At 53.4% G+C, this 24427-nt stretch overlaps 8 protein-coding genes across 8 annotated transcripts; 6 read left to right on the top strand and 2 right to left on the bottom strand.

Annotated features, from left to right (window-relative positions):
• Window positions 1-1824: 1824 nt before the first annotated feature.
• On the top strand, window positions 1825-3913 carry A1O5_01625 (AGC/RSK/RSK-UNCLASSIFIED protein kinase; the record flags this gene model as incomplete). Its single annotated transcript, XM_007742241.1, has 4 exons — window positions 1825-2665; window positions 2739-3038; window positions 3092-3476; window positions 3529-3913. 4 exons carry the CDS (start codon window positions 1825-1827, stop codon window positions 3911-3913), a joined length of 1911 nt encoding a protein of 636 aa, XP_007740431.1.
• A 1069-nt stretch (window positions 3914-4982) lies between these two features.
• On the top strand, window positions 4983-8706 carry A1O5_01624 (uncharacterized protein; the record flags this gene model as incomplete). Its single annotated transcript, XM_007742240.1, has 2 exons — window positions 4983-5124; window positions 5180-8706. The coding sequence occupies 2 exons, from the start codon at window positions 4983-4985 to the stop codon at window positions 8704-8706; spliced, it is 3669 nt and encodes a 1222-aa protein (XP_007740430.1).
• Window positions 8707-9198: 492 nt separating this feature from the next.
• A1O5_01623 (protein arginine N-methyltransferase 5) lies at window positions 9199-12338 on the bottom strand (the record flags this gene model as incomplete). Its single annotated transcript, XM_007742239.1, has 4 exons — window positions 9199-9654; window positions 9782-11508; window positions 11581-12187; window positions 12243-12338. 4 exons carry the CDS (start codon window positions 12336-12338, stop codon window positions 9199-9201), a joined length of 2886 nt encoding a protein of 961 aa, XP_007740429.1.
• A 493-nt stretch (window positions 12339-12831) lies between these two features.
• Window positions 12832-14107, top strand: A1O5_01622 (small subunit ribosomal protein S5; the record flags this gene model as incomplete). The annotated part of the gene is made up of 2 exons (XM_007742238.1): window positions 12832-13834; window positions 13890-14107. 2 exons carry the CDS (start codon window positions 12832-12834, stop codon window positions 14105-14107), a joined length of 1221 nt encoding a protein of 406 aa, XP_007740428.1.
• Window positions 14108-14383: 276 nt separating this feature from the next.
• Window positions 14384-14993, bottom strand: A1O5_01621 (uncharacterized protein; the record flags this gene model as incomplete). The annotated part of the gene is made up of 2 exons (XM_007742237.1): window positions 14384-14593; window positions 14859-14993. 2 exons carry the CDS (start codon window positions 14991-14993, stop codon window positions 14384-14386), a joined length of 345 nt encoding a protein of 114 aa, XP_007740427.1.
• A 554-nt stretch (window positions 14994-15547) lies between these two features.
• A1O5_01620 (uncharacterized protein) lies at window positions 15548-17794 on the top strand (the record flags this gene model as incomplete). Its single annotated transcript, XM_007742236.1, has 4 exons — window positions 15548-17065; window positions 17122-17161; window positions 17230-17613; window positions 17673-17794. The coding sequence occupies 4 exons, from the start codon at window positions 15548-15550 to the stop codon at window positions 17792-17794; spliced, it is 2064 nt and encodes a 687-aa protein (XP_007740426.1).
• Window positions 17795-19537: 1743 nt separating this feature from the next.
• On the top strand, window positions 19538-22176 carry A1O5_01619 (uncharacterized protein; the record flags this gene model as incomplete). Its single annotated transcript, XM_007742235.1, has 3 exons — window positions 19538-19655; window positions 19749-21121; window positions 21181-22176. The coding sequence occupies 3 exons, from the start codon at window positions 19538-19540 to the stop codon at window positions 22174-22176; spliced, it is 2487 nt and encodes an 828-aa protein (XP_007740425.1).
• A 1538-nt stretch (window positions 22177-23714) lies between these two features.
• A1O5_01618 (uncharacterized protein) lies at window positions 23715-24128 on the top strand (the record flags this gene model as incomplete). The annotated part of the gene is made up of 1 exon (XM_007742234.1): window positions 23715-24128. The coding sequence occupies one exon, from the start codon at window positions 23715-23717 to the stop codon at window positions 24126-24128; it is 414 nt and encodes a 137-aa protein (XP_007740424.1).
• Window positions 24129-24427: the final 299 nt, after the last annotated feature.

Here is a 24427-nt window from a genome sequence, read left to right as displayed (position 1 = left end):
ACTCGACGGGCATGGAAGGTCTGCCACAAATTGGGTGGTAGGAATCCGATTGAATAAGGGGCTGTTTCTTTTCAGGGGGTGTATGATAACACAGGGATTGGACAAGTCTAGTGGGTGACATTGCTTGGTACCTAATAAGGGTTGGTTGTATCGTGTCACAGAATATGGGAAGACAGAGAGAAGACAAACGTTGTCATTGGGCTTGGCCTAGTGAATATGATAATGGGGACACTGTGGAAAGGTGCCTTGGCCTGGGATCAATCGGGGGACGGGCGACCTGAGAACAACTGAACAATATCCACATGTATTCAAGTATTGGGTGACATTGGAAGGCAACACAGTGAAGAGAAAGATACCGACAATAGCGAGCAAATGCCAGCAGGATATCTGCGAAATACAGATAGGCCTGAATAATATGTAACTTGAAATCGTCCTGTCTTTTCCTGCTCGGGCAATGGATATAGGCCTACGCAGGATAGCTGGCGGGACGGTGAGGAAGGTGGCAGTTGACGGAGTCGAGCAAGAAACGAGACTAGATAGGACCATGGGAAATGGAGATCGGGCCCATTGGTGACGGTGGTAACCATGGGTGGTTCTTCTGGTGGCGAGATGGAAAATCCTCGTGCTGAGAAATCAACCGCAGCAAAGGCAGGAGATGGAGTTGATGTGCATACCAAGTATGCACAGTGACGATACGCCGAGGGAGGACTTCCGATTTGAGACATTATCATCACGGGAAGAGCAGGGTGAAGCAAAACCAAGGGAGAGTAGATGGAACCTCGTGAAGATGGTAGTGTGGTGTCTCGTCTTGCTAGGCTTGGCCGAGTGACAATGAATGGAATGTACCGAGTAGGCAATGCTCTGTTCGGCCTGGTGGGCTACCCAGTACACAAACAGACACGGGGCGTAGGGACAGGCAAAGACACGTCGACATCCAGGTACCGTCCTGGCACCTACAGAACTCGGTAGCTACTCCGTATAGCACTGTTGTTTGCACCCCACGGCATCAACGGTGCTTGATAAAAGGAACCCCTCGCTCCACGGGTTGGAGATATAAGGTTTCGCCTTGGGAAAGAGAAAAAGCGTTCAAGGTTTCTACCGAGCGACGGCGACTGCGAGCCTGCGGCTGGTGGGCAGCAGAATCTCCACCGTTCACCAACCACTCACCACTGACCACTGACCACTGACCACTCACTGCTAGCTGCGACTGCGGCTGCTACTGCTACTGCTACTTACTCCTACGACCACCACCAACACCCACCACCAACACCACCACCACCACACAGTCCAGACGCCTACCGCCTTCGCTCTCCAACAAGGTTCCTTCCTCTCCTGCTTCCCCCTCCACCGCACCTAACTAAGCCGATATCACTTCCACCTTGAACCCCCCCCAAAAATCTAACTCTCAGTTCTTACTTTCCTTCTTTTTACACCGAGGAAAAAGGGAGACCACTTGGAACCTCCTGGCGATCAACCACCACCACCATATTCGTTTGCCCCGGGCAAGCGTCGTCCATCTTCATCCGAGGACAAAACCCTGACATGGCGCACCACAGATAGCCCTGCCCGCACCCGATCCTCCCTCGCTTGTTCGTCTCTTGTCCGTCCTCCGTACAACCCAAACGCTCTATCCGAACCTCACCTCTTCAGAACAGCCCCAAGTCCGCTCTTTGTTCGCCCCATTCCTCTGTCGGTCCTGAACCGGCCCTCTCTCTCTCTCTATCTCCCCCCCCCCTCTATACTACTCTCTACCCAGTCCAGAGGGCTCAACTCCTTGCATACATTTGATTCTGTGGATCCATTGAATTGGCACCCTGCAGCATCATGGCCGCCACCACCGAGAAACGCAATTTTTCCTCCCTGTCCTTCTCCTCCAAGAAGCATCTGAACGGCGACCCGGGCTCCGGCGCTCACACTCCCACTACAACCAAGTTGAAAAACTTCTTCCGCATAAACAGCGGTGGAAGTCAGACCTCGATAGGCTCCGACGGCTTGCCCACCCCCAAGACGGAATCCAAACCCGTCAGGCAGTCACGCTTCCTGCCCGGCTTGAATAGAAACAGATCTACCACCGTTGCCAGCGAGGGACACCCCCTCGACGACGCTATCGCCTCTCCAACCGCTCACGCCAACCCCTACTTCGTCCATCAAGGGCCTCCTGCCTTGCGCCACCACAATGAAGGCAGCGTCCCCCCCTCCCCTCCAGACACACCCAAGGTCCATGTCAACGGCACGGCCGTGGAAGAGAAGGCGGTCACGGCGGGCAAGGAAGAACTGGCGCGGAAACTGAGAAGAGTGGCGTCGGCCCCGAATGCACAGGGTCTTTTCACTGGGAACAAGCCAACTACCGAGAGACCGTCGACTGCAGAATTGGGAAAGGAGCCGCTGGCGGTAATCAATGGCTCGTCACCAAAGCTGGGCATGATTCCTCAGGAGGACTCGAGCACCCACAGCCTCCCGCCCAAACCTGGCAAAATCCCGCTGCCAGGACAGATTCGCCAGTCGGTCGCCTTTCGAAGAACGTACAGCTCCAATTCGATCAAAGTCCGCAATGTCGAAGTGGGTCCTCACAGTTTCGATAAGATCAAGTTGATTGGCAAGGGTGATGTTGGCAAGGTTTACCTCGTCCGTGAAAAGAAGTCGAACCGGCTGTATGCCATGAAAGGTTTGTCCGGCCAATTCGATACCTCCCCCCTGCGCCCTGCGGGGGCAAACCGACGTGTCCTGACTTCTGGCAGTCCTCAGCAAAAAGGAAATGATCAAGCGTAACAAGATCAAGAGAGCGCTGGCCGAACAAGAGATCTTGGCCACGAGCAATCATCCCTTCATTGTCACTCTATATCATTCTTTCCAGTCCGAAGATCATCTCTACCTATGTATGGAGTACTGTAGCGGGGGTGAGTTCTTCAGGGCATTGCAGACTCGTCCGAACAAATGCGTCGGCGAGGAAGATGCCCGATTCTATGCGGCAGAGGTTACAGCCGCATTGGAGTATCTGCACTTGATGGGCTTCATCTACCGTGACCTGAAGCCGGAAAGTGAGTGCTTTCGACCCTCTGACTGCGCTCTGCGTGCTGAATTCTTTTCTCAGACATTCTCCTTCATCAGTCAGGCCATATCATGTTGTCAGACTTTGATTTGTCCAAACAGTCGGATTCCGGTGGTGCCCCGACCATGATCTTGGGCACTCGCAACGCGTCGAATCCCACTGGGTATCCTCTAGTTGATACCAAGTCTTGCATCGCCGACTTCCGGACGAATTCGTTTGTCGGCACGGAAGAGTATATTGCTCCGGAAGTGATCAAAGGCAATGGACATACGAGTGCGGTCGACTGGTGGACTCTGGGCATTCTGATCTATGAGATGCTGTTTGGAACGACCCCTTTCAAAGGCAAAAACCGGAACGCAACCTTTGCAAACATCCTCCGGGACGAAGTGCCTTTCCCGGACCATTCGCACGCGACACAAGTAAGCAAGTAGGTGCAATTCCCCGCGATATTCTCTGGATCTTGGGCTGACCTCTCTCAGCCTCTGCAAGTCGCTTATCCGGAAGCTTTTGATCAAAGACGAGGTCAAACGACTGGGTTCTCGGGCAGGCGCCTCGGACGTCAAAAACCATCCCTTTTTCCGCCCGATAACATGGGCTCTTCTCCGCCATATGAAGCCGCCCATGATCCCCCACCAAGGCAAGGCTCTCGACACGGTCAATTTTAGAACAGTCAAGGATAGCGGCAGCGTTGACATTGGAGGTCCGGCAAGTCGACTTAAAGGGGTGCCATTGGATTCGTCTCTGGCGACACCGGGAGGCGAGATTGCGGATCCGTTCCTGGAATTCAACAGCGTGACACTGCACCACGACGATGAAGATGCGATCGTGATGCAAGACAGTGGACCCCCACAGAGTGGGCGGTGACGAACCTTTTGCTCTTGGAATCATTAGCAGGCTTGCTGCCCGTTTCGCCGTGGCCAATTACTGGTGCTGCGTGGGCGTTGGGGGCGTTCGGAAAGGATAAAAATATGTCACGAGACACGAAGGTCAAGCGGCTCACTCGTCCTTTTTGATGAAGATGAAAGAACGCTGTGAGTTATAGGGTCTCCAAGCATATTCGGCGTTTCGAGATATTCCCAAAAATAGCGCATGTACAGATATACAGCGGACCATTGCAGACAGGCAAGGGGAGGGAGTATGTTTTACCAGCTCTCTCTCTCTCTCTCTCTCTCTCTCTCTCTCCCCCACACAATCACACGCTATACTATGGATGAGCGTGCGGAAACCTTTTCCACTTTGTGCTCGATCGGGTTTGACAAGGCTTTACACGCGGTTTGTGAGGGCGCATGATCTACCAGATACAGGCGTCAAGAGCATCTTAGGCCCTAGACGTTTAGACGCCTCGCCACGGTTCCCAACGGCGTCTAAGTACCGGCACTGGCGGTCAAACGTTCAGGGGAAGGCGGTCTGGATCCGCCAATCAGCACAGCAGCAGAAAATTCCACTGCGGGGGCCAATGAATTCTGGCGGCTGTACCACGCCTCCCTCCTGCCCGAGTCCATCTTTTTTTCACTCACTTCAGTCATCAGCTGCGTCGCACAAAACCGACAGGATCAGTCAAAATCCTTCCTCCCGCAGTCGAAGAGGCAAGCGTCAAAGCTCAAGCGGCGTGACACAGAGCTCGGGCACCGTTGCTTTAAAATTTTGCCATCGCCTCCCTTCCACGTGTTACCCCGTACTTCGAGCCATCTTCCTCCCTTCCTCCCTTCCTCCCCTCCAACGAGCATGGCCAAGTGCTCCCGATTCCATCCCTTCATTGCTGTCCTCCGTGTGCGAATCAGAATCATGCTTCCACTGTAGTTGATCTCTCCTGTGCTTTCGATGGCTCCTATTCTCTCTCGCACCTAGCTTTCATCCCGCGTTTCCTCCCGCCGAGGTCGGTCTGAGATTGGGGACCATATTGAACAAGAAAGCCAGGAAGATCTCGGACACCATGAAGTTTGGTCGAAATCTGCCTCGAAACCAAGTCCCGGAATGGGCATCCTCCTACATCAACTACAAGGTGCTCAAGAAGCTCATCAAGGCCGCTGCCTCAGGAGCAGAGAAGCAAGACGGAGAAAGTCCTGATCTGGCTGGTAGGATGGGGTTGAGATGAGAATCAACCGTTGTGAAACTCATGTTTTGTTCTAGGATTCTTCTACACCTTGGATCGCAACCTCGAGGACGTAGACCACTTTTACAACAAGAAATTCCAAGATTTTTCACGGCGTCTGAAACTACTCGAAGACAGGTACGGAACCTCTCCGCAAGCTGCGACGCAGCTCGATGCCGACGAAGGCGAAGACCTCCTCGCGGCGCTCTTGGAACTGCGTGGCGATCTGAGAAAGTTACAGTGGTACGGAGAAGTCAACAGAAGGGGCTTTATCAAGATCACAAAGAAGTTGGACAAAAGGATCCCCACGGCCCATGCGCAGAAGAAATACCTGGAACTGAAGGTGGACCCGTCGCCGTTTGCGACGAATACCCAGCTCTTTACCTCGTTGAACAAAATCAACGATTGGATCTCTGTGCTGGGAGAGGTTGCGGCCGCTGCTAGAAACACCGCTGACGATGTTGCTTCCATCTCCTCGGGGTCGTTGAAACGTACAACCTCCCGGCCTTCTTTGAACATTTCTGTCGAGCAGTTGGCCAAAGTCGAAGCCAAGATTCGTCAAGATGATGCAAAGAGCCTCGAAGAGTGGATCATGAGCATATCAAAACACGGGACTGAAAACTCGGAGGCCGCCGTGCAATTACTGTTGAACAATCTCCTCCAGAGGGCAATTTCTTCTCGGAGTCGGGCCTGTACAGCGTGCCTGCTGCGTCACCTTGTCTTTCTGGACGCCCACGACGACATCAATCATCGCAATTGCATCCATCGGCTGATAGTTTCGATCGGTCGCAAACAGTCGCATGCCAGCCAGGAACCTGCCACCGAACCCCTGGCCGATGCTGAGGCAGATCTCCACAACTTTATCACCCCTGCTGCGCATCCCTCCCCCGCCCTGAAGCGTTCGATCTTGCAAGAAGACCAGCGGGTGCAAAATTTTACGCGTAAGGACGAGGCTATTCTATTCCTGCAATTCCTGCTTGAGAACCTGAAGCCTTCACAACAACCTGCTTTGTTGGCGAGAGATAGTGCGGGGAGAACACCTCTGCATTTTGCGGCAGAATACGGCATTAGGGTCATGTGCGAGATCATCATTGAGCATCTCAGAGCGTGGAAATTGTTCGATGTCGCAGAGGGCATTGACGGGGCAAAGTGGCAGGACGATGAAGGATGGGCACCTTTACATCTCAGCGCCATCGGCGGTCACCCTCTGACTACCAAGGCTTTACTTGACGCCGAGAAGAGTATGGGCTTCATTCCCAAGCGGAGATCAGCCAAATTGTCCATCGTCTTGGCTTTGGCCACAAAAGCGAATTTTATTGAAATCGTTCGGCTTCTAATACAAGCAGGGGTTGATATCAATCACCAAGACGAGCTGGGTGATACGGCGCTCCATGTGGCTGCTAGGTTCGGCCATGTGGAGTGTGCCAGACTACTTCTCGCCGGCACAGATGAGCAGAAGGCAAATATCGAGTTATTTGAAAAGGCTTACGGATGGACACCATTGTTCATCGCTTGTGTTGACGGTCATCTTCCAATTGTGGAGTTGCTAATCGACCACGGAGCTGATCTCGAACGCCTGGATTCGTCAGGCTGGAATGCAAAGGAGCACGCAGCTTTGAGAGGTCACATCGATATTGCACAGAGACTCGACAGTGTAATGCCTGAACTGGATGCCGAGCCGGATGCTTCAGTGGCCTCGACCTCTCCCCCGTTGTCGTCAGCCCTTACCGAGCGAAACTCCAATGCCCTGGGATCAAATGGGCCAACAATCAAAACCACCGAAGCTGTTAAGACCTTTGGTCATCGATATTTGACAGACAAGAGCATGATCTTGGTCAGTCTCGGCACTATGGATACTCGTAAAAGTATTCGTGCGGTTAATCTTGATCGGATACCACTTTCGAGTGCTCACTCAACCCAGCTCGATACCGCCCTTTCGATTGTCGTCTCAGCCAAAGCGGCCGAGGGCGAGCCCGAAGTCATTGACCTCCCAGTCCAAGACAATATTGCGACAGAACCAATTGTCTTTCACGCGGCCGATCCATCCAAAGTCAAATTGTACTTTGACCTCATTCCAACTTACGCCGGCTCTCACGAACGCGTCGTTGGGCGTGCTGTCGCTTTGCTATCAAGTGTCAAGTCGAGCGTCGGAACGAAGAGGATGTCGTTACAAGGCGATGTGACCGTCCCCATTGTTGCGGCGAGCGATCTTGAGGTTATTGGCTCTGTCACCTTTAATTTCCTCGTCATTACCCCCTTCAACCATCCCAATATGTCGGTAACGGAACATCAAACCTACTGGAGAAGCATGGCGTCGACCATGGTCATTGGGCATCGTGGCCTGGGCAAGAATTTTGCCGCCGGTCGACGATCTCTTCAGCTAGGCGAGAACACCATTCAATCCTTCATCGCCGCGGCAAACCTGGGCGCCTCGTACGTCGAATTTGATGTGCAACTCACGAAAGACCACGTACCTGTCATCTATCATGATTTCCTCGTCAGTGAGACGGGCATCGACGCACCCGTGCATACTCTCACACTTGAACAATTCCTCCACGTGAACGACATGCGAACACCCCGCCATTCCAGACCGGCGTCACCTGTACCATTTGAAAAGCCGAAATCAGCCAGTGTGAAGAACGTCGATCGGGATTTACGAGCATCCAGACTGAGATCCATGTCTGTGAGCGGAGCCACCAGCAACGAGTCTCTCGAGATGGACGAGCGGATGAAACATACCCGCGACTTCAAGAAGAAAGGCTTTAAGGGCAACACTCGAGGCAATCATATCCAAGCGCCCTTTGCCACTCTCGAGGAAATGTTCAAAAAAATTCCACAAGATGTGGGTTTCAATATTGAGATGAAATATCCAATGCTATTCGAAAGTGAAGACGAAGACATGGACACATACGCCGTGGAACTAAACTCGTTTGTTGATACGGTCCTTACCAAAGTATATGACTTGGGCAAGGGAAGGAACATCATCTTCTCGAGTTTCAACCCGGACATCTGTCTTCTGCTGTCGTTTAAGCAGCCCAGCATCCCTGTCCTATTCCTGACAGATTCCGGGACGAGTCCTGCGGGTGATATCCGCGCCACTTCACTACAAGAAGCTATCCGCTTCGCGAGTCGCTGGAATTTGCTTGGGGTAGTAAGCGCTGCCGAACCTCTGGTCGCGGCGCCTAGACTGGTCAAAGTGGTGAAGGAAAGCGGGCTTGTGTGTGTGAGCTACGGGACACTGAACAATGACAGTGCCATGGTGAGGAGACAAGTGAGGCAGGGGATCGATGCGGTTATTGTGGATAATGTGCTTGCTATTAGGAGAGGCCTGACGGAGGATGTGGCGAAGATCAGTGGTACAAGTACTCCTAATGCCGGGGTCAAAATAACAGGGGAGCAAAATGGGACCGGCGAAGGTGATCTGAAGAAGTTGCTAAATGGGGTGGAGGGTTTGAAGATGCACAACGCTGCTCAGGCGGCAAAGAAGGTCGAACAGAAGCCAACTGATGGACAGAGTGGTAACCGCGAGGCGAACGGGCGTGTCAATGGAGGAAGGACAGCATGAGGCGACGGTGCAGGTTGCTGGCAGTTTATCGAGAGGTTCACGATCCTGCTTGTCTGACACCTAGGAGTTATCGGAGGCATCGTTTCCGCTATTGAAAAAGCAAGCCAACCGAATTGGGGGGCAGGGTATTGAAAAGCATAAGAGGTGGCTGAGACAGAGTGTCCGACCAAAAGCGGCGTCGAGGGATCGAGGAGCTAGATTGCACACCCAGGCCGCAGGCTTAGGGAGGCACCATTTTTTTTTTTGTTTTATCATTGCGATGGGCTGGCATTTCTGAAAACAAGGGAAGGAAAAGTAAGCAGGGAAATATGGCCAAACCCTTTTTGCTCGTAAATAGAAAGGCCCTTTTTGTCTTCGTTGGGAGCACATTGATCACGACCTTCACATTCGTAGGTTCGCTTCGCCCTCGTATCATATCCCGGAGCATTAGACCGCATCACAGCTGCAACACAGCGCCACTGCAAGGCATCCAAGGCATCGCACGGCGTCCATTTACATCAAACAGGCTTCCTTCTCCGAGGAATGCAGCTCGCTCCCTCCGACCCGGACCCGGCGACCTCTTGCGACAGCGGCACAGCGGGGCGGTTGCGTGCCTCGCTCTGTACTGGTGGGTGCTGAAGCGCTTCCGGTCGATAGATGTAGTGCTGGCGGTGCTGGCGGTGCTGGCGGTGTCATGAGTGCCGATGCCGGGAGGCCTTTCCTCTTCCCCTTACTGTTGTTGTTGTTGTTGTCGCCGCCAGCGCCACCACCGCTGCTGCCGTCGAGATTCATGCTCTGAGCTTGTCCCAGCGGTTGCTGCTGCTGCGCCGCATGAGCGGTCTGGGGCGACGAAGAGGAAGGGACGTAGAGATAGACGTCGACAAGCCACTCGTACCAGACTTTGCGGTCGTCCGTCTTGCGCCACATTGTCAGGCTGATTTCCGAGTTGTCGGGGAGGAAGAGCGGTGTCTGTTTTGGAATTTCCCCCCTTAGTTTTAGCGAATTTCGGTGCAAAAAAGTGGGAGTTTAACATGTGTATTCAAATCAGATGGAGCTGGTTGGGGAGGGTCAGTAAGTAAGTAGGTAGGTGACTCACCTTCAGCGGGAAAAATATCGGAAACCAACTGATCATGCCCTCGCTCTTTTGGTCCATGGTGTCGGGATTCGTCGACAACTCGACGCCCTTGTAGAGCACGGTCTCGAAGTAGCCCGCCAGGCCGTGGCACGTGCCCCGGTGCGGGATCGGGAAGGTCAGCTGGCATGAGCGGGCGTTGTGGCTGTTGGTGAGGGAGAGTTCTGTCGTCGTTGTGCCGATGGTGGACGGGCTGAGGGTTGGTAAGGCTGGGTTTGGGTGCAGGAACGCCCATGTCTGTTGTATGACGGGGACTGGCGTTGGCGGCGTTGGAGGATGAGGAACAACGGGTTGCTGGGGTTGACGCGTGTGCGCTCTCGAGTAAGGCGTCGCCACTGTGGTTGAGGTCTCGGGTGGTGAAGTAGGACTTTGCATCTCGCTTGGAGTTGGATGACTTTGAACGGCACCTGTCGACAGACCGCGCGACGGCTCGGCTTCTGTACCAGCGGACAGCCTCGTGCTCAAGTAGTCGATCGCGTTGAACATGACCACGTACGGCGTCTCGCCCGCGTTGGGATTACTGCCCATTCCATGCAATATGTCTGCGTGGAGCTTTGGCGCCGCGATCGGCGTGATGTGCGCAGTGTATGATGCCGGAATGGAGATTCCATGGACTGGGTTCAGGAGGTGCTGAACCCCGTCGAGGCATTCGGGGGAAAGCTCGTTGTCGCCGAAGGATCCTAAGAGTTCGCTTATCAGGATGTCGATCTTGTACGGTGTTGGCGTGGTGGTTTGGGTGCTCGTCGCAAGAAGGTAGGTCGTATCGAGGGTGGGTGAGCCCGTGAATGTCGGTTGGGCAGTTGATTTTTGTTCCGCATTTTTCTTCTGCTTGTCGCCGTCGCCGTCGTTGCCATCATCATCACCACTGTCAGGCGAGGTGTTGTATATTCGAGTCGGGTTTGCCGTACTTCTAGCGCCAATAGGCCCCCTCCACGTCCTCATGTCCGACTTCACCAAATTCACTCGGCCACGCCACGTTGTCTTGTTATGGCGCTGAAGAAGAACAAACGCATTCGGGTTCTTCTCCAGCGCCCACATGTCAATCTCCACCCCGACGTCTTGACTGGCCTTGAGTGCGCGAGTTACCAGTGGCCCACGACCCGCTCCCACCACAGCAACAACAACGCGTCCGTCCGGGTTGGAGGTCGGTTTTCCTTGTTCAATCCAGTCGTGCAAGGCGCGGGCGATGGCGCGCTCGTACCACGCATACTTGATCGGGTCTTTCTCAAAGACTTCATACGTGATGCTTTCGAGGTTGACAGTTAGCGGCTGCAACGGCGCCTGTAGATAATCTTGATAGCCAGCCCCGAAGCGATCAAGAAGCGATTGAGGTGGTTGTTTGGTTTGCAAGTTGCGCATGTACGAGAGGTGGGGAGTCGGGTCTTTGAGGTCTGGAGTTTGTGCTGCTTCGGCGAGCGTAGGGAATGCGTTGGTCTCAGCCGCGGCTGGGTTGGCCATGCTGCTATTCGTGGTGCTGTTAGGAATAGTCCCCACGTCACATAGAAGGAACCATGGTGCTGTACGGAGCCGGGAAAATCTCAGAATGAAGGATTGATGAGCGCGAGTCAGCACGGGATAGCCTTTGGCATTCTTAGCAAACATTTGCTTGTCGAGGGTGAGCAGCCGGATGGGTTCGGAATACCATCTTGACTGGATGGGGACTGGAGGGAGCAGCTTTGGTATAGCCAAGGCTGGAGATTGTCAGCGTCAGAGATCGGGCAGAAAGACGACGACCGATACTGCAAGAAATGTATTATGCTTACCTACACACAACCTAGAAGGATATTTACATATCGATCTGATCAGGTTCCATGCCTCCCAGGTTCCAAAAAGATCCAACCTTTCGATTTCAGCCTCGTCCTGCTCTAAAAATTGCGGACGCACAAACAGGGCTAGATTGCCCAGCTGGTCGACTTGTTCCTTGGAATGGTCAATCATGGGAAACCATATGTATAGTTGCATGTAGGGAGCTTGGCCAAGGGCATCCAAGATCACTCTCGCACATTGAGCCACCCCGCTGTCAGACACGCCTTGACCACGAAGACGAGGGCCTGGAATCAGGACATACGTGAGCCCGCAGAAGGCAGCATAGGCCAATTCCAGTTGCAGGACCTGTCGAGAGACATCCGCGATGATCGGATCTGGAGAACCAAGGTCAATCCAGGAACTTGTAATACCTATGGTCTGGCTAATAGACTCATCGGGCGTCAATGGAGTATCCGCCGGAGTCAGTGGTGGAATAATGACAGGTGAACCACTCTTGGTTTTGGTGATGTCTTCTTCTGAATGGAAGGGAAGGGATGAAGAGAGGAGAGTTAACACCCGGGAATGGAAATGGGGCGTCGTGATGGGGCTCGTCACTATGTCATACTTGTTGGTCTAAAGTCAGCCGACATACGGCAGATCGATAAAGACCGGGCCTCACATTTGCGGCATGAGCATCTTGTACGGTCTCCATCGAGACTGGTATAGGTCTCTTGGGGTCATGGTGCCCAATGATGAACCTGGGAGCTTCTTCCATCTTGATCTGGTCAGGCAATGATTCTGATCAAGCGAGAAGATCGTGATTCCGTGTTTAGCAAGAGATTGAGGAGATCGTGACTGTTGATTGTTGGGCCTCAAGTCGCTCCATTTTTGACATTGATCGGCGAATATTTAACTAGCCAGCCTTGTCATCAGACCATTGTCGCACGCTGCACGAATCCTGACCCGTAAATGAATTTCGGGTGACTTAGAACCGTGCTATGCCGCAAAGAATGCGAGCAGCTGGGTCCAATCAGTCGGAGTAGAGGGACTGAACGGGGGTGGTTGAAGGAAAAATTACATTTCTACTCGGTACAGGGAAGAGGAAGAAGAATGTGAGGCGGCACGCTCGAGATTACCGAAAGAGACTAGCGTGTCTCCAGCTCGATTGAGACGCCCAGCAATTTTGTTTGCGTGCAATCCATCTTGCACTCTTTACCTTCCACACTGCCTATCAACTCTGTCTGGCAGACTTGAGCTGCATTGGCACTATGAGTGTCGCTCGGTCCTCTGAATGCCTATTCTGCCTCTTTTCACGGTCCACTCGTCCGAAGTCCTTCCCTCGTCGCCAGTTCCATTCGTCTCCTGTCCACCAAAAACGAAAACCCCGTTTCCCCAGCGTGAAGGCAGAGATTAGCCAGGTGGATCTCAATGCACAAGCCAAAGAATTTCCTCCAGTACAAAATGGCACGATCCCGGATCGATACTCTCCAGAGCAGCGTGCGGCCATCGAAGCAGCGCAGAAACTCATCGACCTTGACAAAATGCAGAAGCAGACTGGCATGCGGACAGATCCCTGGAAGCTAAAATACTACGATGAATTGACCAAAATCGATCCGGTGGTGGACAAGCCAGTGCGGGCACCAATGACCAATATCGATGACAAGTCGAGACTGAAGACAGATGAAGAGCTGGAAGACGACTTTGTCAAGTTCATCAACGAGATTCCTGAACCTAAACACGAAAACGACTACGACCAGGAGCTATGGGACAAGTTTGACAAGAACCTACGCATGACAGTCGGACGCGAGGAAGCGGAGAGGAGTCCTCCAACGGCGCTGGCTCCAGACTTGCCGAGGATTTCGGAGCCCGCCAAAACCCAGAAGAAGAAATCTAGAGGAGACGAGGAGGGAAGTGGGAGAAAGGAGAGAGTGGTTTCGCCTGCTCTCTTGCAATTGATGCAAATGACCGGATACAGCGAGAAACAGATCCTGCAACTCAGAGTCAAGACCGTCATACAACACCGCGTTGTGAATCAGACGAGGCTGGGCAAGATTCAAAAGATGTACGCTTTAAGCATTGCGGGAAATGGTCAGGGCCTCATCGGCGTAGGAGAAGGAAAATCGCAGGAAGGATCTGCAGCTATCGTTCAGAGCCAGTATCGTGCCATTCGGAATATGGCTCCTATTCTGCGGTACGAAAATCGAACTATTTACGGCGATCTGAAAGCCAAGGTCAGCGCCACCGAGCTGGAATTATATGCAAGACCACCAGGTACACTTTGCCCGCTTCCTTGCCTAGATGACAATGCTAACTGATTCACTCGCAGGCTTCGGACTCCGTTGTCAACAATACATTTGGGAGATTTGCAGATGCGCGGGCATCTATGATCTGGCTGCCCGGGTGACACGGTCGAGGAATCCTATGAATACGGTCAAGGCCACAGTGCAGGCTCTGTTGAGCCAGAAGCACCCTGAGGATATCGCGAGGGCGAGAGGCAAGAAGTTGGTGGATGTTCGCAAAGTGTATTACGCAGGCCAAACATAGACGGGGGATTTGTATAGTATCATCATCCCGGACCAAACATATGCAGCACTCCCCGCTGAGTCTGCGTCATGTTCTGTACAAAACCAGGGTGAACAAATTTCGACCGGCGAAGGGCACCCATTCTAACAATGCAGATTGATCTGACACGTCCTCCTCATGGGTTATTAGGTAGTTCGTGTAGTTCGTCATTGAATCCGTCCCGTCCACCCATAATATTCTCGTTCATGGATACCAAACACAATCACACAAACCAAGCCCTGTGTGCCTCTCTCTCTTCTACTCGCCAGCCTCTCCTCCATCGTCGTCCTGTCTGTCCCTTACGCCTTCCTCCATACCCTCGACCTGTCCCTGCTGCAGCACGATACTGTACACACTGGCCTTCATCAAGGTGTACACGCTGGCGACCTTGCGTTCCAGCAGGCGAAGACCTTCTGCGATCTCGAGCGTGATGGGACCGCTGGAGAGGTCGGAAAGCGTCGACGAGAGCTGAGCAGAGATAAGAGATGGTCAGATACTATATCTGGCGTTCGAGGAAGAGAAAGAGAACGGGTTTGAAAATAAGTTCGAGAGCCGTCCCTCCTCCTCTCTTACCTACTCACTCAGCTACCCTACTCGACGGGGGCAGTTTCGTTCCCTTTTGCTCTCTGCTCTCCCCTGGCGAATTCCCCAGGATTTGAAAAGGATCAAAAAGGCAACAACAAAAACAACAGGAGGAAGGAGAAGAACAAGACCATGGTAAGCAAAAACTCACCTCCTTCATGTTTCTCGATAATCTCTCATATTCGTCCAAGACCTCCTGTTCCAAAGGCGATACCCCGGACGAGGACTGGCCCGTGAAATTTAAAAGACTGTGCTTCGAGTCGTTGTAGATTGTGCTTTCGTCCATCTCGACGTAACGGTAACAGAGGCATCCAGGGTTCAGAGAACAGCGAAAAGGGTGGTCTACAAAATATCCACGGCAGACTGAGTCCATTGAAAACGCGCCCTCGTCGTCTGCGAGGCAAACCGCGCTACTGTAGCTATTGTGTCACCGCAGAGGCTCTGTAGAATAATAGGGGAGAGTACTGGGACGGCAGACGCAGATGTATTTTCGTCGTTTTGTCCAGTTTGCAGCTTGCAATTTTGTTCCTCCCCGCATGTGTCTCCATGTCGCTTACAGATGAGGCTGGAAAAGCCTCCAACATACCTAGGTTCCCACGTAGACACGATGCCGAGTGGACAGGACGTTCTATCCTGATGGAGACGTGGTATGAAATCCGCACTACTCCGGCTATTCAGTCGAATCCCTGTCTCCACGCATTCAATACATCCGAGGCTCGTCTCAAAATGGTCATCCAGGAGATGCTTTTTGGGTGCAGGGATATGTCCCTTGCCTCCTCACGACTAGGATATCTCTTCATTGACCACCTTTGAACGCTTCTTCACAGTCATCCACGAGCAATGGCACTGCTAGCTGCCGGCGCCGCGGCAGTAGCCGCCACGGGAATCAGCATGTATCTCGACGCCAAGTACTCAATTCGAACCGACATCGCCCAGCTTCAAGGAGCCAAGCATCTACAGAGGTTCGTCGAGGACCTGTACAAAGAACATGGGGAAGATGACTGGTCCTTCTATCATGTCCTGCATTCGACGTATGCGGAAAACCACCATACTGACAAGGAAGCATTTGTCTTTGAGGGTCGCGCCTGGACCTATCGCGAGTTTCGTGAGGAAATTGGTCGACTTGCCGAAGCATTCGAAAGGCTTGGTATCAAGAACCGAACTGTGGTTGGAATGTTCGTCAACAATTCGCCAGAGTTCGTTATCGCTTGGTGGGCTCTCTATAAGCTCGGAGCCATCGCCGCGCCAGTGAACACGTCCATCACTGGGACCCATATCAAGCACTGTCTCAAAGTTAGCGAGGCAGAGTTCTGCATCACGACTTACGAGCTGTATGGCACCTTGATAAAAGCTTTGGTGCGAGACGAGAGTCACCCAGGCTCACCGACGCCAGCGTCATCGCCTGTTCCAAGGGTTATATTGTACGATTATAGCTCGTACGCTCCAATCCGAGCTGATCTTCAAAAAAATGTTCTGCTGAAGCATGAGGAGTTGCCCCCTGTAACCCCGGAAATGGGCGATTTCCCTAAACACAAGAGACCGAAAGTCGGTCCTACCGACGCTGCGCAATATCTCTTCACATCCGGGACCACGGGAATGCCCAAAGCTCTGATCTGGCCGCTTGGATATAACCGCCTGAGCGGGAACCCGCAGAGATGGCCAGGCATGCAGGGAAGCCATAGAAGATGGTATATCTGCTTACCTATGTTTCACGGGACCGCTTCCTTCGCCGCCCTACCTGGCGCATTGGCGTCCTCCGGGACCGTAATTCTTGCTCGGCGGTTTTCACGCCGGGAGTTCTGGGCCGATGTCCGACGTTCACAGGCGAATGCGATCCTCTATATCGGCGAGATGTTCCGGTATCTCGTCCAGTCTCCTCCCGATGCTCGGTTTCCAGACGAGAAGAACCACGGGGTTGATCTGGCCTTTGGTCTCGGATTGGCTCCCAGTGTATGGCGAGCAGTTAGAGAAAGGTTTGGGATTCCTTGGATCGTAGAGTACTACTCGGCAAGTGAGGCAACCATCTCTCTCCTCAACTCAAACAAGAATGATCTCGGAGTGGGAAAGGTAGCCCGTTGGGGACCCATAATGCGGAGTAAATGGTTCGGCCAGAGCGCGTTTCAGATAATCAAAGCCGATTTTGAGACTGGAGAAGTGGTGAGGGATCCCAAGACGGGGTTTTGCATCAAGGCAAAGCCTGGAGAGGTTGGTGAGGCGATAAGCAAGATCGTTCCGCCCATCCAAAGGAGGCACGACTATGTTGGAGAGGGCGGGGTGGAAGCCACCCGGAAAAAAAGCTTGAGAGATGTTTTTGAGAGAGGGGACGAGTATACTCGGATTGGGGATGCTTTGCTGATTGTAAGTTCAAGCTTGATGTTGGAGAGTGAGCATGCTAAGACGACCATTTCTTGCAGGACGAGGATGGGTTTATCCAGTTTCGAGACCGGCTTGGAGGTAGGTCTTGCCGACGAGACATCTTCACCCGATACCGCGATGCCCAATATGCTGACGTGGGCTGGCAGACACCTACCGTGCAAAGGGACATAACATCTCCACCACCGAGGTCGAGGCATGGCTCAGTCGACATCCCCAAATTGCTTCCGTCAATGTGTATGCCATCCCGATGAACTATTATGGGTATGATGGGCAGCTGGGGTGCGCAGCAATCACTTTGCAGGGAGTGTCTCCAGAGCAATCCGGTCGAGCTCGCCAGGAGATCATGTCGCAACTAGAACACTGGTTGCGTACCTCGGAAAGCGCTCTGCCGGCGTATGCGGTGCCGCGTTTCGTCAGAATCCTGATCCACGACGGCACCCCACAGGACTCTGGTGGTATGAGCGGGGACAGTGGCAGTGAACGAGTCTCGACGATCATGAAGAAGCTGAAGACCGGTCTCCGGAAAGATGGTGAGCCTCAGTCATTAACCACACACCTCGGTACCAAATTGCTGATTGTTTCTTCCCAGGCTTCTTGATACCGGAGGGAAACAAGGACCGGATGTTTTGGATCGAAAAAGAAGGAGCAGGGTATACGCCTCTGACTGATGCAGCTATTCAGCGCCTGCTCTCCGGCAAGGCTCAATTATGAGGGCGTGGAAAGTGCGTTGCATGGATCTGGGGGGTCTTTATGCCCCATAAATACACTGGAATGGGAGTTGAGCGTGCACGAGGAATTTCATCCTTGCCATGTTGCCGATCTGCCCCCCCCCCCTTTTTTTTTTCGTCCTTTTCGCTTGTCAAGCCCCCACTCGCTCCGATTCGCGACAACGACGTGTTTGACTCAAAAGGATTGATAGCGTTGAATAGGCTCACAATACAGTCGAACTAGGGGATTGCTTGTTGCTCGGAGTGACCGGACTTCATCGAGCGGCGTGGCAGTAGTGAAGCTTGATCCGGACGTCGTGCCAGGATCTGTCAAGGGGGGGAAACAGAGATTGACTAGGATCTGGGTGTTCCGCACGTGGACTGATACAGTAGATCGCCCGGAGAAATAATGATTGAGTTTTGACGAACTGGCAATTTCCCCAGCCATTATTAGCGGAGGGGGATCATGGCCTGGTGGAAGGAAGCTTGAAGGAAGTTGGGTGAAAAGCCGGGTGAGGAAACAAAACAAAAGGGGGCAGACCGCAGACCACAGACCGCAGCCCGCAGCCCGCAGCCCGCCGTCCGCAGACGGAGGCGCGGTCTAGACGCCTCGACGCCTCTTCGACTTCCACCCTGTTTTCTTCCTTTTCAGCTCAAACTCTCATTTCGCGCCATTGAGAGCGCTGAACGCCATTCCGTGCCCAAGTCCCCCAAGTTCCCAAGGCTTTACACCTGCAGGCCAAGGTCGACCCAAAGATGCCTTGGGCCAATTGAACCGCCCTGTTTCTGGGCCGCCCCTTGCGTGGGAAAAACTCCATCTTCGGCCCTGCTTCAACCCATCCTCCCCATCACGCATGGGTTCCCCGTCCGGCAAGCCTTGTCCGCTGTCCGCTCGCCGCTGTCTGCTGTTCGCGGCGTTGACTGCCTCCCTGGGGTTGAACCGCGAACTATGCCATCCGGCGGTCAAATGGCGCATGAATACCCATCGACTTGGCTCGATGCCTTGAATCCTTATCTCGTTCTGACCCCGCCAGTTTCCCAGTCCGCGTTCATCTGTCTGGCTGACGACTTGTCTGACTGTCTATCTCTCGATAAAGAGCTACGTGGTACAGCCCGCCATCCGCAGCACCTACCGCTGTGAGACTGATCCAGCACGGGGGCTCGCTTGCATCGCTTTGGTCGAACGGTGCACAAGTCAATACGAGCCATTATCGCTGCAGGCAGCCGGCTTGCAGGGTGGCAGACCCGGAAGTGCGAAATGCCTTTTGGGACTCTCGTAAAGGATCTGTACCTGCCAATAGCCTGAACTCAGCCTCAGCCTTCAAGAAGCGAGTCATTTCCCAGACTCTCAGACTTTTCTCCTGCTGATGTTTTCGCCCTCCTTTTCGCTTTCTCTCCCTTTTCTGTCCTGTCTCTCCTCTGCGTCAAAACTCCTGAAGCCGAGTCAATGAGCTGATACTGGATCACTATTTCCCTTCCGATCGTCGACTCTGGCACCCAATATTGCCTTGGAGCATCGAGGCCGGAAGCCATGGATGTTATGTCGGTCGAGGCATGTGTTCAAGCAGGTGAGCTTAAGCTTTCTTTAGCTTGTTCCTCTCCATGCCTTTTGATGTTGTTGCTGCCTCGAAAAGAACGACCCACAACCTGGTCACCATCCCTCATTCAAGAGCACTTGCATACGACGGACGTCTTGCCTAAATTGGTCAATTCTCCGGACTGCTGGAGGATGCGCGCACGGAGCCTCATGGGGTTGCTACCTCGAGTAGGCTACACCAGAGATACTATTCTGGGATCCGCCTGTACAACATCGGTGGTTAACCACTCCTATATCACGATCCGAAACAGTGCGGCGCGTCACCGACGTGCCTGACGTTCGAGCCTATGGTTGTTGCATCCACTCGGGCTAATCGTCTTCGGAACTCTTCACTAACTTGCTTCGCAAACAGTCATTGCAGCATACCGCGATGCTTCAAAGCTGGTACAGCGACTCAAACACAAACAAGAGACGTCGGAAGAGTTCATCCTACCAGAGCAGTTGACGAAAGATTTCGATGACTCTCTGTCACTAGGATGTACCGCGGTGCAGAGCTTGTATGACCATGATGTTCGTCGCTTTGGCGAGACATACGCTCGAGGGGACGCCATTGCCCGAGAACAGATGAAGGACATTCTCATCAATCTCCAGCAAGCAGTCATCTCACACCTGCGAGAGGTTTTCATGGATGAAGCGACATTGAACCTCCACATGTTGAAGGAAACATCGGACGATTGTCGGGTGAATGCAACAGTATGCCTTGGCCAGCTTTACCAGCGTATGTCGACGGCAACCGCGGCAATGAAACAAATATCCCGTCCATATGTCGATGACCCAGACAAGGTCCAGTTGCCGGGGTCCCTGGCCTATTCAAGCAGCCGCAGTACGCATTCCTCGTTCGGCGGAAGACCATACGACGATCGATCAGCCACATCCTACACCACCTACAGCTCAAGGACAGCCGTAGGTCACGACCGCAAACCATCTGGTGGTTTGCCGCCGCAACGAAGAACCTCGATGAATTCCACCTTCTCTTACACGAGCGAGCCGCCTAAGCGCCGTACGCCAGGTGAAGATAATGTCCCGGCCCTTCCCTTCTCTATGCAGAGACAGACGAGTCAAGGTTCTGTCGAGACTACGCCCAATGGCTCTGGTCTGTTTGAGCAACTGGAGGACAGCGCTCCCCCCACGAATGCGGCTCCTCCGCCGTATCGACAGAACTTGTCCAGGCCGGTCTTTACGACTGATGAAAAGGGACAGAAATTCCCGAAAGAGTCCAGTTTTTATCAATCGCCAGTTGCAGGACAGCATAGTCATGTACCACAGAACACTTCTTTTCAGCGTAGTCCTCGAATTGAAGGTGATATCAAGGCCTCTGTGCCCGGCCTACCCGTTCCAGTCCACGAACTTGAAGATAGTCAGTCCTTCGAGACCCAGCAAACACCAGAGCAGGAAGTGACAAAACAAAATACGTCCACGAATGTGCCATCAAATCAACGACCGGCTGTTCCATTGAACCCTGACTACAGCACATTAGAATACGTTGCAACATTAGATTCTCGGAGTCGCCCTCCTATAGCTCGAGCAGCACCAGACAATCAGTACCAAAACTTCTGGCAACAACTACCTTCCCCCATACAGCAGCAAATGCAGCAATCAATGTGGAATGGTTATCAAAACCAGCAGATGCTGCATGGACAACCGATCACAAACTCGCCCGTCTCGAGGCCCCAGACCAGCAGCATCCGGCCCGAATGTATACCTGCTGCCGCGGAGCCGCTCCCCCAGCAAAGAGTAAGTCGAATTCCAGCACATCTTGCGCCAGCTGGACCTAAATTTTTCTTGTTTTCTAGGTAGCCACCATCCCTTCAGTTCCACGGCCGCTCTCGATTCGATCTACCGGTTCGAATGGATCAAGACTGGGATCCTTCACGATACGCAAGGGACTGCCACCGGGTATCGCTGATGCGATACACAAACCTGCGCCCTCGACACGGGAGACGCAATTCAACAGCCTGCCTCGCTATGTGAAGACGAAGGTGCTCGATCTCGCCGACAATGAGCAGATGACTACCCTTAACAGCCCGACTTCGCCGACGGGGCAGCCAATAGACAACATGTCGGACAGCATTACGGTGAAGTCGACGTCGGAGAGTGCGTCGCTTGAATCTACGATGCGACTCGCATCGGCTTCACCTCAACTGCAAATAGCGCGATCGCAGCTCAACTTACCGAGCGAGTCAAATCTTGCTGGGTTCTGCAAAGGCGCAGTGAGGCAGCAACTTGGGACACGGAAAAAGGGGTTCTCTCTCGAGCACCGAAAGGGGCCCAAAGGACAGGAATATTTCTGGCGATGCACCAAATGCAACTTCGAAGGCCCGGCGCTTGTGTCGAAGGCGCTGCCGAGTGGCGGGCGAGGCTCGGTCAAGACGGAGAAGACGTACGATACCAAAGTACGGTACTCTGAAGGGGGTATCCAGTACCGGTGGAATTTCCTGGCCAAGTGCCACGTCTCCAAGAAGTTGATGATTGGCGACGCGATGAATAACGGCGACGTCTTTGGCTGTTATTTCTGTTGTGTGGAGGGAGCAGCCAAAGGCTGGATTGAGGATGGAGTGTCATCGCAGCTGGCCAGGCTGGGAGGTTTCGGAGAGAAGAAAGCGACGACGACGGTCAACGTGACGCCCACATTCACTGGGTTGCAAGCGTTCCTGGCGCATCTGGAGACGCACCGCCTTTCGGATCGAATTCCGGGGTTGATTGCGTCGAATGAAATGTATTGCATCGTGGGCAGAGTTGCCCATGAACAAGAAGAATTTGACCTCAATCTGCCGCCACTGGGAGCATGACGGGAAGAATAATAGAAAGGGGGTTTGACGTCGAAGAAAAGATTTAACGGGGGGTGGATCTTGCGCGAGTTTCAGGATAATGGTTCAAAATCCATGACGAAACAAGCGTAGCGGCTATACCCACCAAGTATTACCTCGAATAATCAGATGGGACCTTGAGATGGGGCAACCCAGATATGGAGGCCACTCTTGAACATCATGCTCAATCACGGTGTTTCTTTCTCGTGGACGAGATGCTCCCTCCGGACCTCCTCTTTGCTGGAATGGCCGGTCTAACCGGGGATTGAGAACGAGAGGACGGAGGAGGAGGAGGAGGAGGAGGAGGAGGAGGAGGAGGAGGACGAAGAGCATAAGGATCGAGGGGCCAAGAGGAACAATCGTTCTGATGGAGGAGAGAGGCGTGCCCGACCACCGGATCAAGCGGAAGGATTAACAGCCACCGACAGCTGCTCTGAGAGGAGTCATGATGAAGTCGTATGGGGACGAAGGGCTTGTTGGGCACCTATGTAGTCAGCGTGCTGGAAACGGTAACTTTACACTTGACCAGTTGGACATCATCTGAGGGCAAAGAAGGACAAGACCGAGGCGAGAGGGTGATAACATCATCGTACCCAGTACATGGGCCATAGCCGCCAAGGGCAGAAGAGCGAAGAGGATACCGGATGCTGGCTCGGGGGGTTGCGCAACCTTGAGCCGCATTTTCCGGAAGAATATTGGCTCCATGGTGGTTTGTACTTGTTACTAGTTAGTTGGTGGTGGTCGCTTGATTGCTTGGTCACGGGGGCGGAACCAATGGTTTGTCATCCAGCGAGTCCCGCAAATCCGAATGATGCCGGCCAGCTGCGTCCTGTTGTTCTTTGGCATCTTTTTTCCCCTCGTATTCTTTTTGGCGCATGAGCATTGGAAGCCGCGGCTGTACGAGGTCATCGAGGTGTATCGTGATCACGCTCCCCCCTCCAAATCGCCCCAAATAAATCAGATAGAAGAACCACCGACAACTCTTTCTCCTCAGATCCCTCTGCCCTCTTTATAGGTGCTTCCTTCGCCGTCCACCTCCCTCGAGCTACCGTACACACCCAGGTCCTAACCAGTGCAGTAAGAGTATCTGTCCTGTGATCCGTCAGCAAAATCCATCCACTCGCCCTCCCCCCGCGCACCCACCCAAGCTGATCACTTCTCCCTTTCCAGCCTCGTTAAAATCACCACATCCACATTCCTCACGGCAATCCGGGACCTGGGGTCTGCGCATCGATCAAGCAATAGCCTTCTCGTCCCATAATTCCAGCAGCCGCAGCAGCAAATCACACTGCTGGACTGGGCTTTATCACTTCCTCATCTGGCAATCCTCTGTGCCGACGGGAGCAGGTCCCCGTCACCACCGTCGTGACCACACCCGAATCTTCGATAAAGGCGCTGCGACACGCGAGCTGCTTCGTACAAAGCCACACCATCGCACCCATCCATCGGCCCCTACCTGGGACCTGCTTGCTGGCTACCTGCCTCCGACTTTCCCTCTCGATTCCTCTTCCTTTCTCACCATGACGTCCGACTTCCACCATTCTCTCGAGCCCTTCCCGCTCTTTATCGACTCGGCTCCTCCCAATTCGGCCAACTACTTCTCCTCCCCCATGGCCATGGCCGCCATCCAACTCCTGGCCGCCTCCAGCTCTCCCTCCTCCCACGACTCCTCTCTCCGCAAGCCACTGATCTCTATGCCGGGCAAGCTGTCAAATTATCTGCGCCTACGATATTACCAATATGAAGTCACCTTCGGGCTCTATGTCATGACCCCGACCGAGAAACTCGTCTTCAACTCAGTCATCCTCATCGCTTTCACTGGCCTGCTCTACGCGCTTTTCTGGGAGTTCCAGCCATTTATTGTCAACACACTTTGCCGGTTAATATACTACATTACTGGATCCATTTCCAGTGCGCCGCGACTTTGCTCATGACAGCGGCTGATCCAGCAACATCACTGACTGCCCAAGTGGACACTGGCTTTGGGAAACAAGAGGGCGAGCAACGTTGCATGATGACCGCATATCTCGGAGGGAAACGCCGACGACAAATCGAGTCACTTCCACCTCGACCCGTGGTGACCCTCGAGCGAATCGAGCCCGATCTCGACGAAGATCAACATGCGGGATTCTCCAAAAACGTAACCCAAGCGGCGTCCGTCCAGCTCGAGCTTCGTTCAACGAATCCACGCTTGGAAATGTCCTCTCATCATTGCCTTCACTTGCTCAGTTGA

Source organism: Cladophialophora psammophila, assembly GCF_000585535.1.
Source record: "Cladophialophora psammophila CBS 110553 chromosome Unknown aczJe-supercont1.2, whole genome shotgun sequence".
NCBI classification, from domain to species: Eukaryota; Fungi; Ascomycota; class Eurotiomycetes; order Chaetothyriales; family Herpotrichiellaceae; genus Cladophialophora; species Cladophialophora psammophila.
Note: the sequence above shows the minus strand (reverse complement) of the source record. Positions and strands in the feature narration are given on the sequence as shown.